The sequence below is a fragment of the Silene latifolia genome, chromosome 4, assembly GCF_048544455.1.
Source record: "Silene latifolia isolate original U9 population chromosome 4, ASM4854445v1, whole genome shotgun sequence".
Taxonomy (NCBI): Eukaryota; Viridiplantae; Streptophyta; class Magnoliopsida; order Caryophyllales; family Caryophyllaceae; genus Silene; species Silene latifolia.
In genome coordinates this window covers 102,781,386-102,797,964 of record NC_133529.1, presented here as the reverse complement: position 1 = coordinate 102,797,964, position 16,579 = coordinate 102,781,386, and the positions used below count along the sequence as shown (strand labels likewise).

General features: G+C 38.9%; 3 protein-coding genes across 5 annotated transcripts; 1 reads left to right on the top strand and 2 right to left on the bottom strand.

The window, feature by feature from the left end:
- The first annotated feature begins 848 nt into the window (after positions 1 to 848).
- Positions 849 to 2,438, top strand: LOC141653680 (uncharacterized). Its single transcript, XM_074461519.1, has 2 exons — positions 849 to 1,051; positions 2,074 to 2,438. Exons 1-2 carry the CDS (start codon positions 935 to 937, stop codon positions 2,218 to 2,220), a joined length of 264 nt encoding a protein of 87 aa, XP_074317620.1. The 5' UTR covers positions 849 to 934; the 3' UTR covers positions 2,221 to 2,438.
- Positions 2,439 to 2,721: 283 nt separating this feature from the next.
- Positions 2,722 to 4,795, bottom strand: LOC141653679 (large ribosomal subunit protein uL11c). Its single transcript, XM_074461518.1, has 4 exons — positions 4,410 to 4,795; positions 4,061 to 4,233; positions 3,892 to 3,955; positions 2,722 to 3,032 (listed from the first exon to the last, which is right to left on the bottom strand). The coding sequence occupies exons 1-4, from the start codon at positions 4,618 to 4,620 to the stop codon at positions 2,824 to 2,826; spliced, it is 657 nt and encodes a 218-aa protein (XP_074317619.1). The 5' UTR covers positions 4,621 to 4,795; the 3' UTR covers positions 2,722 to 2,823.
- A 1,839-nt stretch (positions 4,796 to 6,634) lies between these two features.
- LOC141653678 (uncharacterized) lies at positions 6,635 to 16,579 on the bottom strand. 3 transcript variants are annotated; one of them, XM_074461516.1, is made up of 8 exons: positions 16,424 to 16,579; positions 14,172 to 14,329; positions 9,195 to 9,214; positions 8,895 to 9,032; positions 8,449 to 8,755; positions 7,792 to 7,862; positions 7,577 to 7,699; positions 6,635 to 7,155 (listed from the first exon to the last, which is right to left on the bottom strand). In XM_074461516.1, the coding sequence occupies exons 2-8, from the start codon at positions 14,293 to 14,295 to the stop codon at positions 6,853 to 6,855; spliced, it is 1,086 nt and encodes a 361-aa protein (XP_074317617.1). In that variant the 5' UTR covers positions 14,296 to 14,329; positions 16,424 to 16,579; the 3' UTR covers positions 6,635 to 6,852. The 3 variants fall into 3 exon arrangements, with proteins under 3 accessions (XP_074317617.1, XP_074317616.1, XP_074317618.1); XM_074461515.1 differs by having other exon boundaries at positions 14,172 to 14,601; positions 16,362 to 16,578; XM_074461517.1 differs by lacking the exon at positions 9,195 to 9,214 and having other exon boundaries at positions 14,152 to 14,601; positions 16,362 to 16,579.

Here is a 16,579-nt window from a genome sequence, read left to right as displayed (position 1 = left end):
ATTGAGCTTGCTTAAGAGTGTCGCGTCTATGTGGGTCGTGTCGTGCCTGGGCTAGATATGGCCTTCTTTCTCAAACTTCGGCCCATGGCCTGTCATACAGTGTTGGGTTGTTGTGCCAATACTGCGTTGTGCTAAAATGGTCCGTGTTGGGGCGTGTGCCCAGTCCAACAACCCGCTTGTCCACTTCCATATCTACATTTAAATCAATTAGTTAGAAGTTGTTCTAACTTAACCAATGATAAATTTTAAAAGGTATTTTTTTCATGAAAATACAGATTTCCAAAATTAAACAACAAAAAAGGTTCGATTTTCCTATGATAATTTATTTACATAATTGAAGATATTAATGGTCAACGACCTCAACGTTGATGCTGGAGTCTATCACGTATACCCGAGGGTTTAAACAGTACGCACCAAAAATAATACTCCCTCCGTACCAGACCAAAGGTAACACTTACTATAAACGGACGTACCACACCAAAGGTAACATTCCTTATTTGGCCCACAACATTACCAAGTTATCCTTATACCTATTTGATATTTACACAAAATGCCATTACATACCCCACCTACCAACCCACAATTAAACCCACAATTACATACCCCACCTATTTTTTCCCTTTTTACCCTTACTTTTTCCACCTTTTCTTAAATACTCCATTTTTTCCTACGTTACCTTTGGTGTGGTACGGAGGGAGTAGCTACGTATTCCTTGTCACCAAAAAAAAAAGATGACATTGATCGGGTCGGTCCATGATTTGGATAGTTGTGTGAGTACAATCCGTAAGGCCCAACAGAGTCTTGTACAAGAGTATAAGACCTAAAAAGGAATGTGTGAAGAAGGTTAAAACTTAAAAAGAGGGATAAACACATAAAGATAAAGCAAACAAAAGGGTTTAGGGAAATTAGGGTTTATCAATTGAAAGAGAAAGAGATGGATTCCTTCGGATCTTCTTCACCTAGCAGCGGATCTTCGCAACCTAACCCAGAGGTAGTCATGTCTCAGGTTCAAAATCAACTCCAACAAGCCTACATTGAAGAATTTGTCGAGGTCTTTTTTCCCTCTTTTCCATTCATTTCTCTAATTTTTAATTCAAATTTACCTCTTATTATTGTAATTCGCATGATTGTATGATTACATGTTTTTGTATGTGATTGATTACTGAGTAGTATTGGCGGAGCTAGGATTTGACGTCTTACGGAAGTTAAATAAGGATTGAGTTCTCTAGTGGTGGGAATTGCTGGTGCAATAGAGTAATTTACATGCGAAAAAAACCCAAAAATTTTAATTAAAAGAATTCAGTTTTTATCATTGGTAGGAAAGCGTTAATCCCTGCTAGATAGATAGTCGAGTTTTTGCAATTTGGGAATTTGTGGTCAGTGCTGGGTTAGAAACTTATTTAATTTACCTATCGTTTTGGTACAAAGACTTGCTCGACTATCTTTGAGGTTATTGGATTTGGGGTAATTGTAGTGTAGGTTAATCGAGCAAAAATACGATAAAGTAGGAAGTAGGGGTGGCGTAAGGTGTTAGATAGAGGAAGGAGATGAAAATTGACTAATAATCCTCAATACAAACGACTCCTGTCCTTAGGTTAGATGATTGAACCACTGTTGTTTGTAGAGAACCCCATTACTTATCGACGAGGAGAAAAAAGAGGTGCGTTAGAGCAAGGATAAACTTGTAATTTGGCGAGTCTAGTTTTCTCTCTAAAAAGGTGATGGAATAAATGATCGAGTCATCTTAAGATTGGATAAGGAAACAAATGACTCTGACAGAGAGTTTTTAGCTTGCACAATTCACAAATCTCATTACTACAACAACATATTATGTACTATAGGATATCTTCAAATTAAACAGCTTTGGCTTGCAATATTATCACATGTTGAAGGGTAATGTTAAAGTGAGATGGCTACTTGTTGATTTAACACGTTAGCGAGTGTTGGTGATTCTATTTGTGTTTGTTGCTATCTTATGCTTCATTTCTTTGAGCTTTACCAAGTCATGTGCTCCATAGTATAATTTGATTGTGGCTTCAACTTGACTTGTTTTCTTAATATAAATATGGTCAGACTTTGAAAGTGAAGTGCTTTGAAAAGTGTATCACAAAACCAGGATCGAGCTTAAGTGGAAGTGAGAGCAGCTGTATTTCCCGATGCGTGGATCGTTATTTTGAGGCTACTGGTATAGTCGCTAAAGCTCTGACAAATATGCGTTGATGGGCTATTCATCATCCAATCCGCCTTTGCTGTCTTTAGTCAAGAGGACTTGGATTCACTTTTATTTTAGAAATTGAATGATGATAAGTGTTGTGACTTTAAATTCGTGAACTAGATCGTGGTTTAGTTCATTAAAACTTCTATCGGCTGTATGCTGCTTTACTTCCACTTATAAATTTCTGTAGCTTTTGGCATTAATCCTATTTGGTTTACAATTACTTGCTGGAAGGAGATAGAATTGCAGCAAAAGAGTGAGAGGCTTTTGGTTGACTAACATGAGCGATAAATGTCAGAAAAATTCAGTCTTGAGCGATAATAGAAATAAACGACAGTAACAACAAAGCCTTCGAGATTATTTGCTATTATTATCCCTTGTGAAAGCTGTTCAACACCGAGTAAAATATACGTTCAAACTTGTAAATTCTCTCATTAAACCTAGCTTGTTACTATCAGCTCTTGGTTCTTGGATGAATTATTGTACTAGGAATTGAAATACACGGGTAAACGGTGAAAGTAAACTACTTCAACAAAAAGTTTTCATATTACAATAGAATTAAAATAGTTCAGAAGCCTACTGAAACAACAATTGATCAAGCCAAAGACCTAGACAACAACTTTCTCTTTTTTTACAAGAATCGGAGGGTCAATGTCAACTCCCATGTTTGCAGCAGTACCGGCTATAATTCTCATTGCAGATTCAATGGTTGTGCAATTCAAATCTGGTAACTTTTCAGTGGCGATCTGACGTAATTGATCAATTGTGATCTTCCCCACCTTTTCCCTTTGCGGGTCCTTCGATCCCTTATCAACACCTGCATTCAGTCAGGTGATAGAAAACCATTATATAGAGTAACAACCCATTAGGTTGTGATTATACAGCACGATATAGAGTAAACACACTCATTGAACAGAACTATATCGAGTGAACTCTCATCCGATCATATATGATTAAACAGCACGACTTAGAGTGAACACTCGCATCAAACGTCACAATACAGATTACAGAGTGAACACTCGGATCATTCCCCATTATTTCCTTCTATGATGGAACATAAACACGAGTACGAACATGTCAAACATGACAGCATCAACAAATTGGCACTCAGTTTCTGCCTCAAAAACGTATCGATGGTTGAGCACTAACAAACAGTTATCATTTTAGACCAACAAGTAGTCGAAGGAGATCAGAGCCAGTGAGCCACAAAAATGATGGAACACAAAATGCTCTCTCCACCAATAATCCAATATATATAAGCTGATGACAGTAGTTAAGGCAGATGGATATCCTTGATAAACAAGTCACTAATCGGGTCTGCTGTAACATTTTGCATAGTGAATCAGATACCGCAAAGCATAGTCAGCAATTACTAATCGCAACAGGTGGTTCTCCAACCCTTTGGATGGAGAATGTTGAGGGAAAATACATTCACTTCATTTCCGCTTCCAAACATAAGAAAATTTTTACTATGAGGAAACTCCTTTATTTCATTTTCCCTCTACTCAAAACCTTTATATCCGCTTATGCGGTTTGTGAGATAAAATTTAGTACAGTTTGAGTTCGGGTAGGCGATCACTATCACAAACCTCATTTGGTGATTCGTACTAAACACAGATAGTACTTTGAAATTAACAACATAGGTACAGTAACTAAAGAAGAAGTAAGAAAGATACCAGCAGCTTTGAGAAGGAGAACAGAAGCAGGAGGAGTCTTCAAAACAAAAGTAAAGCTCTTATCCTGAGATAAACCCAATTCGAAAACAACACAAAATTACTCTAAACAGAAAAATAAAACAGAAAAGAAAGACAGTAGAAGTGAAAAAGGAGTGGGAGGAGGATGAACATCGTAGACGGTGATTTCGACAGGGATAACGAAACCAGGCTTGTCAGCAGTTCTGGCATTGTAATCCTTGCAGAAAGCCATGATATTCACACCCTTAGAACCAAGTGCCGGTCCAACTGGTGGCGCTGGAGTTGCTTTCCCGGCCTCAAGCGCTAGCTTAATCACCCCAATTACTGTGTACATTGAAATTCAAAAACAACACAATATTAGAAACCACCCCAATTCAAAAATTGAAACGACGACAACAACATAATTTGGCAAAAAAAAAGACAATGTTAGCCCAGGCTGACCCATGTTTTAAGAATACTGATAGCATGAGTTTCCGGGTTTTATCGGAAATGAAAAGTACCTTTCTTGGCTTTGCCACCAGGCTTAGGAGCCATGGAAACAATGGTAAGAGGCCTACTTCGAGGAGAAGAAAGGAACTTCTTGTTGTTGAAAAAATGGATACTACTTCTGGGGTTAGAGGAAAGGCTGAGGGCCGAAGAAGACGAACATAATTTGTGATTTGTCAAAGAAGAAGCATGGTGATAATTATAAAGAGACAAAGTATGCGCCATTGATGAAATAACTCAAAAATGAAAGGAGTATGATGTTTAATTGGGGATATCCTTTTGCTTTGATTTTAGATAATGTTTACTCTCTTCTCCTACTGATATTGCCCCCCTTTTTTAGCTCGTCTTAAAAAGCCTATTGATTTTCTCGTCTAATTAAACGGCGTCCCTTTTTTTGCTTGGGTGTGTCATGTGTGTATTTTAAACGGCGTCGTTTTTTTCGCTTGGGTGGGTGCGGAGCAGAGGTAGCTCACACCCGCATTCGCGAACTATAATGCGTACTCACACTCGTAGCAGGTTGAACTTTTCAAACCCGTCTCCGTCCCACGGAGACCCGTTAACCCGCCAAATTATCTATCTCCTCACAAAATAATTTTTAAAAATATAAATCTTGAATCTAGAACATACTAATCTCGTACTTTTGGACAACTTATACAAATAAGTTTCCGCAAAATGGTCTAACATTCAATTACTAGTACACAAGTTTTTCAAGCCACGAAATAGTTTTACAAACAATGAAACACATGCCCAATGAAGATTGTTGGGCATTTGGGTGGGTAAGAAGTAGATGGAATTTGTTTAGGTTTATGAAAAAGTGATTTAGGCTTTTTAATTAAGTTATAAATTTTATTTTTATTTTTATATAGCATAAATTTGCCTAGGTATATGAGTAAGGCGGGTATAAACGGAGCGGAGACATGCGGGACGGGGCGGGTGAGGGGTGGAGTGGAGTGGGTGTCATGTGATACCCGCACCCGCTCCACGACCCGCGACGAATAACAATTTTGAAACCCATCCCCGCCCCACGACTCATCAAATCATTACCCGCACCCTTCCCACTTAGGGTGGGTGGGGGGCGAAACCCGCCAAAAGCCAAAAACCCACCCACTGACATCCCTACTTAGACATGTTTGGCAAACGGTAAAAGCAAATTTATAATAGCGGATATACAGCAGATTTTTGTAATAGGCTTGACTATCAAATTAAATTTGCAAATTAAGAAACACTGTTTGGTAATTAGCAGATTATAAGACAACTAGATTGTTTTCATTTATTATTTATTAAGGTTTTTTTTCCAAAATGTGCTCAATAGGCACATGATAAGCTTATCTAAATTCAAATTAATATCCTTAATTTATTTATTTTCACTAATAGAATATTTCCTCACTCAATCGTGAGTGGAGAAAAATAAGGAAATGATGATTATAATTGAGAAATTTTAGGAAATTTGAATAAATTAATATTGAAATAAAGCTTAACCTATGCCTGAACATTTATTAACATGTGCCATTGGGCACATTTTAGAAAAAACCCATTAAATAAATATGTTGTTACAATGTGTTGCTATTCGCATCATATATTTAAAAAAAAACATGAAATTAATAAATTGATTTATCAATCGACTAATTAGGCCAAAATATACTAATTTCATTCAATATACTCTTTACCAAACAGGGCTTTAAGTTTATTTTTAATGTTTTTCTTGTAAGAATAAAAACAAAATAATTGTGTGTATGAGATTTCAATTTTCCATGCATAATATAATAATACTCCATATAAGTTAATAAATATTGCGTATTTATTTTGACCTAACAAGGCAGATAAGAACTTTAAATACAATATTGAATTGGCTTTATATTTTAGATGCTGAAACGAGTAAATTGAACTATATCTGAAATAAATTCACCAAAAATGAATTGACTTCACCACAACCCGTTTTCAACTTTTAGTTACACAAATCACCTAAGGTGAATAAACCCAACTTAAATCGAGCCAAATCGAAAGGGTCATATGATTGACTTATTTTAAGTTCAACCAATGCAATCTCAAACTCAAATCCAAATGCCTTAGTCGATCAAATTATGGTTGTATTAGTAAATTTTTGTAACTAAATTCCGTATGTGTTATCAACTAGTCTCTCTTAAGATGGATACTTCTGTCTTAAATGAGAATTTGAGATGTTCTATTATGGTGTTCGGCCTTGAACACCGAGTATTATGTGTGACGCTTCTTACGAATATTATGTGTGACGCTTCTTACGAATAACATGCAACATGAACGAGCAGAATCATCTACCGATCCAGTTACCTCCGATACAATCTCATCCATATAATGGCTAAATCACAACGGCAAAAGTATAAATCGGAGGATTCAAAAGCATAGCATCTTCCCTGACAACCTCTCACATCTAACAAAGTTTCTCACTCGGTAAGTCAGACTAAAGTGTAAACCGAATCGTCATGACGACGCTCCCATCTCCTGTGAACTAGCAGATACCTCGGTGTTAGCCACATCCATTTCGCTTCCGTGACTGTCATCTTGACAAGATACACTGTCTTCACTGGAGTTAGAAATTGATCCAGAGCCATTTCTTCCTTGCGGGGCCAGTCCCCTGCGTTTATGCGCATTTCTCCTTCCTTTTGGAAATTCCTCTTTATTTGACTCAAAGCTCTTGCTTTCACCGTCTTTATGGTTTCCATCCTCTGATTCGGAGCTAAGAAGCTCAGCATCAATCTTCCGTTTCCTCCCACTTGAACTGGTCTGATCCAGACAAATTTCCAAATTAATACTCCCGTGTAGTATAATAATGCAGCTGAGGTAAACAGTGTGTCCAATATGCAGGCATGCATATAATAAATTGATGCATAATGCATCCTACTCGTCATAGGTGACTCTAGCAGCTATATATTATATCACAATTCACAAGGGTCTATTATTAAGGAAACCAGTAACTATCAATCACCATCCACAAAAATATCTCAACAATCCGATAGTAATGAACATGCCACCTCAAGACTCTAAATGCACTAAACTTGCCTCTAATTTAACTAGTGCAGAAGAGTTGGTCAGTAGTCCTAAAATCAAAATAAATACAGAATGTGTAGGCCACAAGATGAACACTGACCAAATCATATCTGAAAGAGAGTGGAATACTATGAAACCAGAAGCAGCTAGGATATACCTTGGGACCACGATCAACAAGCCGTGCCCATTCAGCGCGATTCCTCAAACAGTCTAGAACAGCCTGAGAGTGAGTGGAGTATGAATACCTCTCACCGTTATGCTTCCTCAAGTGTGGCCAGTGCTGTAAATGAAACAAAATCACACATTTCACGACAGTCAGCATGGTATAAAAGTTCAAAACACTAGCAGCATCATTCACATAATGGAACTCACTGGAAGGACAGCGTCACACAATTCTTCATATGCCATACGCTTGCCTGCTCCCATGATCTCTGAAATCAATCCTAAAAGTAAAGAGAAACAAGTAAAACTAATCAGAGTGTGTTTCGGCAGCATTTGGGAACGGAAGGGGAATGGAAGGAACGAAAGAGAGAGAGAGAGAAGGGGGAAAGGACTATGGATCAAGGAAGATTTCTCACCAACTACCTATGTTGGGAAGATTTTAATTGTCCATTTCCGTCAAACCCCACTTGATAGCTAAACAAAGAATTTTGTATCTTTCCCTTCCCTTTCCTTCGAGTTCCCAGCATCCAAACCACCTCTTAGCGCTTGTTTGGATAGCAAACTAAGAGGGAAGGGAGGAGAGAGGATGCAAGTTAAGGGAGGACAGTGAAGGCGAGGGGGAACGAAGTAGGGATGTTTAGATACAATTTCCCTCCAAATCTTTTCTTTGTTAAAAGGATTTTGATTTGCCTCAGAGGAGATAAAATAGATCCCTCCAAATCCCTCACCCACTATTTCCTTCCACCCTTATTTGCTAAGTAAACAAGGGATTTTATATCCCTTTTACACCCCCTTTCCCTTCCTTCCCTCCAAATCCCAAAAGTGTAACTGAAAAGCAAAACAACATAGAATTCATAGTGCTGCTACCTGGTAAAGTGCGATAAGTCCCTTCGGGATTTTTATGTGCGTCTGTCTCATCTTCGTGACTATTTACTGCTGAAGATTTCAATTCAGCAGTGTCAGTAGTTAATGGGCCACTACTTGCAGCTGACGAAGAGATCCGAGATTTTCTCGCATTAGAATCAGTATTAACCTCAGCTAGATTAAAAGTGTCTGGTTGCTTTGATGAATCAGGAGACGAGGGCACCCGATCAACTTTACCAACTTCACTGTCCTGTTCACGAGAACTACGAGCCTCGTCCTTGGGAGCGTCCCTACTTTTTCTTCTTGAAAACTAGTACAACGTTACCCATCATATTAGTTTAAATGTACTAGAGGAAGAATAATATCATCTTGTTGCAAAGTTGATTACCAAAACAAATAAGGTTCTAATACGAAAAATAGAGAGATTAGAAAAGGAACAATGATGTTACCATATTTTTCTCTTTCCCTCCTGAAATGGAAGTACGTTTCATTATCATGTTTGCCGCAGAGGAAGAAGGTAGTTGAGGTAAGCTCCCAACATTACGTACACGTGGCACTTGAGGAACTCTAGGAGAACTGTTAAGTTCCTGATGTAAAAGCAAAGCAAGCTGCATCAGTTCCCCCCAATAAGCGTGCTATAACCTTAGTACGTAAAGCATGTGTGAATTAAATAAAGCTAATCAAGGATGTGACTTGCAGCTTCTTTGGAATCATGAAAATGAGATTTTGTGATGTAGATGATGACTTACAATAGCAGGAGAGGTAGATGTGAAAACTAGAGAACAAGTATTGAAGAAGATGATTGTTATTATTCTTGATATCAAACGTAATACATCCCTTCCACATATATAGTTAAACAAACTAGGTCAAATCTTTGGCTATGACTAAATTACTCCTATTTCTATGGTAACTAATTATCACCAAATATTCACAATATACACTAGCTAATAATACAATGATACAGATGCACTACGGAATATATGGTTACCATATAAGTCGGTACCAATATTCTAATACTCCCCCTCAAGTTGGAGCACGGGGTAACCCGAGACCCAACTTGTACGACAAATGATCAAAAGATTCCCCTCCAAGAGCTTTAGTGAACAAATCGGCAATTTGTTCCTTACTTGGCACATGTTGCGCTTTGATCACATTGGACACCAAATGTTGACGAACAAAATGACAATCAATCTCGATGTGTTTCGTTCGATCATGAAACACGGGGTTTTTAGAAATATGAAGTGCAGCTTGATTATCACAAAACATTAGCATAGGATTGGTGTGAAAAACTCCAAGTGACACGAGAAACGATTTTAGCCACAACAATTCGCTTGTGACCGATCCCATTGCTCTATACTCCGCTTCAGCCGTTGATTTGGCCACCGTAACTTGCTTCTTCGCTCTCCAAGAAATGGGTGATCCTCCAATTGACACAAAGTATCCACTCAACGACTTCCTTGTGACGGGACAGCCAGCATAGTCCGAGTCACAATATCCTCGAAGTTGATAATCCGAATTGACATTAAAGGTAATTCCCTTACTAGGGTTTCTTTTAACATACCGAACCACTCTCAAAGCGGCATCCCAATGCTCCTTCTTGGGCTCGTTGACGAACTGTGATAGCACATGAACCGAATACACAATATCTGGCCTGGTTATCGTCAAGTATACCAGTCTTCCAACTAATCGCCGGTACTTCATAACATCGTGCAAAACAGGCCCCTTTGCGAGCCCCAAATTATGCCGAGCTTGGATGGGAGTGTATGCCGTTTTTGCGCCTGCCATACCACTGTCTTCAACAATATTTATGGCATATTTTCTTTGATTGAGAAACAATCCATTAGCGCCATGAGCAACCTCAATTCCAAGAAAAAATTTTAGTTTGCCCAAATCTTTGATCCCAAACTGTTTGTCGAGGAATTTCTTGAAATTGTCACATGCTACTCTATTATTTCCCACTACTATCATGTCATCGACATACACCAAAACCCCTATAAAAATGTCATCTCGGTTCAATGTAAATAATGAATAATCCGCCAAGGATTGAACAAAGCCGTAATCCTTCAATGACACATTCAATTTTGCAAACCAGTTACGCGAGGCTTGCTTTAAACCATAAATGGACTTCATTAATTTACATACCTTTCTGCCTTTGTCTCTTTCAAATCCTTGTGGAATCCTCATATACACGTCTTCTTCAAGATCTCCGTGCAAGAAGGCATTGTTAACGTCTAATTGCTCAATAATCCATTTCTTCTTTACAGCCACGGCGAGTAGACATCGTACACTCGTCATCTTTGCAACTGGCGCATAAGTCTCATGAAAATCTACACCTTCAATTTGTGTAAATCCCTGGGCTACGAGTCTCGCTTTGTATCGCTCTATTTCTCCATTCGCATGATACTTGATCTTGTACACCCATTTACACCCAATGGCTTTCTTCCCTTCGGGTAAATCAACAATTCGCCAAGTTCCATTGTTTTCTAGTGCATTTATCTCTTTTGTCATCGCTTCACGCCATCTCGCATCTTTGGCTGCTTCATGATACGAGGTTGGCTCCTTATGCTGGTCAATTTTGGCTAGAAAACAATTGTGTGTCTTGGAAAAACAATTGTTAGTAACATAATTGATTAATGGATAACGAGTACCTGATTTAGAGGAAGCTGACTGTGTACGGTGAGCATCTTGATCGGGGGTAATTACTCTTGTTGACTTGCAATAATAATCCTTTTTCCATGCCGGCTCAAATTTTTCTCGAGCCCCTCGACCCATTCTTTCCTCTGTTTCATGGCCTGCAATGCTGTCCCTGGTCTCGGCACTGTCAGTTATGGCCTCATTGGCGTCTGTCATTGCATCAGTACCCTCATGTTGTGCGTCTGATGATGTATCAGCAGCATTTTGTGCGTCTAATGATGTATCAGCACTTGTGTCCACATCACTCGTACCCATGTTAATACTCCCCCTGTCTACCCAATCCTTCTCATTTAACAATCCATCAGCATGTAATTTGGTTTGGCTTGCATCATTAGTGATTGAATATGGGTAGACGTGTTCATAAAATTTAACATCTCGGGATACGAAAACACGTTTCTCTTTAAGATCATACACCTTCCATCCTTTCTTACTATGTGGATAACCTATAAAAATACATCGTTTTCCACGCTCCTCAAATTTATCTCTCGATTTTTCATTATTGTGCACATAACATAGGCATCCAAAAACTTTGACATTCTCATAATTTGGCCTTTTTTTATGTAGAATTTCGAATGGAGTTTTCCCATTTAACAATGGTGTAGGGGTTCGATTTATTAAATAAGCAGCGGTCAAAATACATTCCCCCCAAAACTGTAAAGGCAACCCTCCTTCAAAACGTAAGGCACGGGCTTTCTCTAATATATGACGATGTTTCCTCTCAACTCGTCCGTTTTGCTGGGGTGTACCAGTGTTGCTAGTTTGGAATAAAATCCCATTCTCCTCATAATATTGTTGCATCGGTCCCGACAACAATTCCGTACCATTGTCACTTTGAATTTTTTTAACACAAAACTCGAATTGGGTCTTTACCATTTGACAAAAGATTTTCATAAAATAAGCAGCTTCACTTTTATCTTTCATAAGGTAAACCCAAACAGCCCGACTGTGGTCATCGACGATGGTCAAAAAATAATGAGCCCGAGTTAAGCTAGCAACCTTATACGGCCCCCAAATATCGCAATGTATTAGACCAAACAAAAAATCACATCGTTTATTGTTCAACTTAAAAGGTGTACGGGATTGTTTTGCCCTACAACAAGAATCACATACTGTATCCGATGTCCATTGTAAATCACTGCCAATTAAATCAGAAAAACTAAGGAAAATACTCTTAGATGGATGTCCAAGCCTTTTGTGCCATAATTTTGCTTCCTTCGTGACAACAGTGCGAGCTACCATTTCTTTCTTCTCCGTCTTTAAGTAATACACCCCATGACGATGCTCACCGCGTCCAATCATCATCCTCGTACTCAGGTCCTGTATTTCACAAAAATCAGAATGAAATGTTACTATGCAATTATTTTCACAAATTAATTGCTTAACCGAAATTAAATCGCAAGTAAGGGTTGGTACAAATAAAACATCCTTCAATACGAATGTCTCGCTCAATCTGATTTCTCCATGTACTTTCGTCTCAACCCTCCTGCCATCAGGTAGACTCACAGTAGAACACCCATCTTCGATCCAAATATTCTCCAATAGTGCTTGCTTTCCTGTCATATGGTGAGAACACCCACTATCTAGCATCCATTCAACATCAAAAAATGCTTTCATACCTTTCAATTTGTCATCTCCCTCAGGACTTCCTCTTAGCAATAATTTCAATCGCTCGAATTCTTCACCGGTGAATGTATAAGTCCTTTGAGTAGAGTCAGACTCCTTCGTTCCAGAAGAATTACCAACAGCATTAGCTTGGTGGTTCTCGTGATTGCGGCCTCTTCCTCTTCCATGATTACCACGGCCAGAACCTCTCCTTCCTCGTCCTCTTCCGCGAGATATCACAGCCTCATATCCATGCTTCTGGTAGCAGTTCTCTTCTGTGTGATAATATTTTCCGCAAGCAGAGCACCTCGGTGGTGGTTCTGTATCCTCATTCTCTGATTTTTGACCCCAATTTCTGCCTTGTCCTCCAGTGCTTCGAACCGCCATCGCTGCCTCTACTCGGTCTTCTTTGACTTTCGTAATCGAAGCATGTCTCTCTTCTCTGAGAACGATAGCATATGCGCGATTTAAATTCGCAATTGGATCTTCCATCAATAAGTTTGTTCTCAAATTTCCATATGATTTGGAATCTAATCCCATGAGAAATTGGTGCACTTTCTCCTCTTCTCGCTCTTGGATTATTGATTTAGCCGCTCCACAGGTGCAAGCTTTTATCTTGCTATAATTTCCCAACTCATCCCATATGGTTTTGAGTCGAGTGTAGTATTCTACCACTGTATCGTTCCCCTGTTTGCATTCATTGAGTTCGCTTTTTAATTGGTGAACTCGTGGCGCGTTTCCGGCCGAATACCTAGCACGCAACTCCTCCCAAATCTCTGCTACTGGTTGCGTAAACGTGATGCTTGGATGCAATTTCTCATCGATCACATTACGTAACCATGCTCGTATCATCGCATTGCATTGCCGCCATGCGACAGTTTCGACAGTCTCCTCTCCTCCATCTAATTCAGGTTTGGCAACCTTTCCTTCCAAAAAATCTAATTTGTTTTTGGCATCCAACCCGTTCTTGACTGCCTCAGCCCACAAATCGTAATTATTTCCATTGAATACGATTTGCGTGACATTGAGGTTTGGATTCTCCGAAGGGTGGAGGTACAGGGGTGATGTTGTCGGGATGGTCTTTGGACCACCACCACTAGTTCCTTTCAATTTATCACCTGACATGGTGTATTGTATATATTTTTCGGGAATCGAATTCTAGCTCACGATACCATGTGAAAACTAGAGAACAAGTATTGAAGAAGATGATTGTTATTATTCTTGATATCAAACGTAATACATCCCTTCCACATATATAGTTAAACAAACTAGGTCAAATCTTTGGCTATGACTAAATTACTCCTATTTCTATGGTAACTAATTATCACCAAATATTCACAATATACACTAGCTAATAATACAATGATACAGATGCACTACGGAATATATGGTTACCATATAAGTCGGTACCAATATTCTAATAGTAGATGATGACTTCCCAAATAATGAGATTTTGTGATGATTCCGTGGTGATGGTGCTGCTCCACTTGGTTGGGGTGTCTGTCCTGCACTTGCAGCTTCTTTGGAATCATGAAGAAGTTTTTGCATATTCATGGAACTTTCTGATGCCTCACATTCAAGTTTTGCACTGCATCGAATATCAGTGATTTCATCATTTCTGCCAAAGTGGTAGTCAGTCACAGCTTCTAAACCATTGACATTGTCCTTCCCATCCTGTTCCGAAGGTGTAGACGTATTTGCTACTTCGCTTAAATTAGAAGCTTTACATTCTTTATCAAGATGGCTTGCCAGAACCTCTTTTGGATTATCACAAGGGACGTCCGACTTTCTTTCATTACTACACTGATCAGTTTCCGGGAGAATGATAGCTTCTAAATTCCTAACCAATTCAGCATTACGCTTATAAAAAAAGACTATATGGCAGCAATAGGGCAAAAGTACCAGGCATGAGGAGCTGACAGCTGAAGTCTATATCTTACTGCTTATGATAATGTGATCAGCTGAAAATTTTGTAAAACTAGATGTGCAGTCGCAGGCCAGAATTGCGGTCTCAGATCTCAGCCATACAGAAAAAATGGTTTATAAAGTGTTTCAAGTAGGATCTAAAAAAGGGAATGTACAAGGTGGACCACAGTGATGGGATTTTAGTAAGAGTTGCCCACTTGTTAAGGAATTAAGGTTTGAGGTAACAAAAAAATCCAAAAAAATGACTGCTTTTGGGATTACCTATATCATACTCCCTCCTATTCTTGGAAGGTTCCACATTTCCAATTGTCGGTGTCACCGAAAAACCGACACAAAGTTAGAGAGCTCGAGCTAAGATGTTGTAACCCATGACCTAGGTAGTATGGACACTCCTCCTAACTAGCCGTCCCGTGTTCGACGCTGCCCGTGTCGGACACACGCCTAAACATGTTATAGTTTAGACGAGGAATGAAATGTCAAAAGAGATTTATTAGAAGATGGATTTGGGTGGTAATGAGAATTAGTTTGACCTTCACTTATCTAAATTTAATATCAAATACATTACAAAACTAAAATCATACAGTATTTATAACCATAAAATATATATTTTCTTAGATTTAAATAGCGTATCCCGTGTCCTAAATTTCATGGGATGCCGTAACACTTGTCCGTGTCCGTTTTGGTGCTACCTAGCCCATGACCCATTTAAGAATTGGGTAGACATGTTTAAGATACGAAAATTATTTGGTTGGGTTAGGGTTGATGTCTTTCAACACGAATACTACACAAAAAACCGCACTACACCCGATTTACCCAACATTCCACCACACAACATCCTAACACCACTCAAACCCACCGCAACTTAAGGCCTTAATCTAGAAACCCCTACCACCAACCATAAGAATCTACCTAACCTATTCAAAAATTAAGATCAATTAGTCTTGCTGGAGATGGGTTGAAGCAAGTGACGGATAATGTCACTCACAAAACGGATAGGGGAGACAAGGTGGGGCACCCCCATGTGCTTCCCTCTCTCCTCTATTTGGGTCATTTATGAGGGAAAATGGTATCCGTCACTCTAAAATGACGGATACGTACCGTCACAAATGAGATTTTGTGAATTAAGATATGGAGTAACATTCATCATTTTTGGGTTAAACGGGCTATATATTAGTTGGGTTAATAGGGAATTCGAGTTAAATGGGTTGAAAGGAACAGCTTAAAAATAAATGGGTTGAACATGTGAGACTAGTTATAGAAAAATTAAATGGATCGGATTAAGGTATATGCAATTGACCCGTTTATATAATTGAATTGGATACGAATAGGGATGATAATGACCAAGTCAATTTCATCATGAACCAACATTAATATTACTACTCATCTTAATACTATGATGACTATGACGCATAGTTTTAGTCGGTAACTCAACGAGCAACCTCGGTCTCCTCAACATCAGCAACATTACTCATCGCAATTGACCATTTCTTCCCCGTCATCAAAAGTCACTCCACAAATACAATCCACAGTCCAAGAACCGTTCACCCAGTCGTTCGGCGGTTCAGTAGTCGCTACCCGGTTCGACCGGGCTCCTTTCATTGTTAACTAATCAATTATACTAATTTCAGTAGCTAATTAAGTAATTAGACTCGCAATTGGGGGAAAATTGGATGGCGATTGAATCTAGGGTTTACGCGTTTATAAAACCTCAGTGAATATAGTTCTTGAAATTGAGATTAATTAAAAGAAGACGAACCTCAAAGGATTGGAATTCAAAAATTCGATGTTGAAGTGAACGTCGCCGGAGAATCGTCGGAGAAATTGGGGTTGGAGTTTTTAGGGGGTGTTTGGCCAAGTTTAAAAAGCTTTTTTCTAATGTAAAAGGAGAATTTTGGTCAAACACTACAATCTA

Excerpts from the sequence above, each read along its gene's own strand:
- LOC141653680 (XM_074461519.1), top strand. The coding sequence starts at position 935 with ATGGATTCCTTCGGATCTTCTTCACCTAGCAGCGGATCTTCGCAACCT. Across the intron at positions 1,052-2,073 it reads ACATTGAAGAATTTGTCGAG|ACTTTGAAAGTGAAGTGCTT; the intron begins GTCTTTTTTCCC and ends AAATATGGTCAG.
- LOC141653679 (XM_074461518.1), bottom strand. The coding sequence starts at position 4,620 with ATGGCGCATACTTTGTCTCTTTATAATTATCACCATGCTTCTTCTTTG. Across the intron at positions 4,234-4,409 it reads TGGTGGCAAAGCCAAGAAAG|TAATTGGGGTGATTAAGCTA; the intron begins GTACTTTTCATT and ends CAATGTACACAG. Across the intron at positions 3,956-4,060 it reads TCGAAATCACCGTCTACGAT|GATAAGAGCTTTACTTTTGT; the intron begins GTTCATCCTCCT and ends GGTTTATCTCAG.
- LOC141653678 (XM_074461517.1), bottom strand. The coding sequence starts at position 14,295 with ATGAATATGCAAAAACTTCTTCATGATTCCAAAGAAGCTGCAAGTGCA. Across the intron at positions 9,033-14,151 it reads CATCTACTATTAGAATATTG|GAACTTAACAGTTCTCCTAG; the intron begins GTACCGACTTAT and ends CTTTTACATCAG. Across the intron at positions 7,156-7,576 it reads TTGTTGATCGTGGTCCCAAG|ACCAGTTCAAGTGGGAGGAA; the intron begins GTATATCCTAGC and ends TGTCTGGATCAG.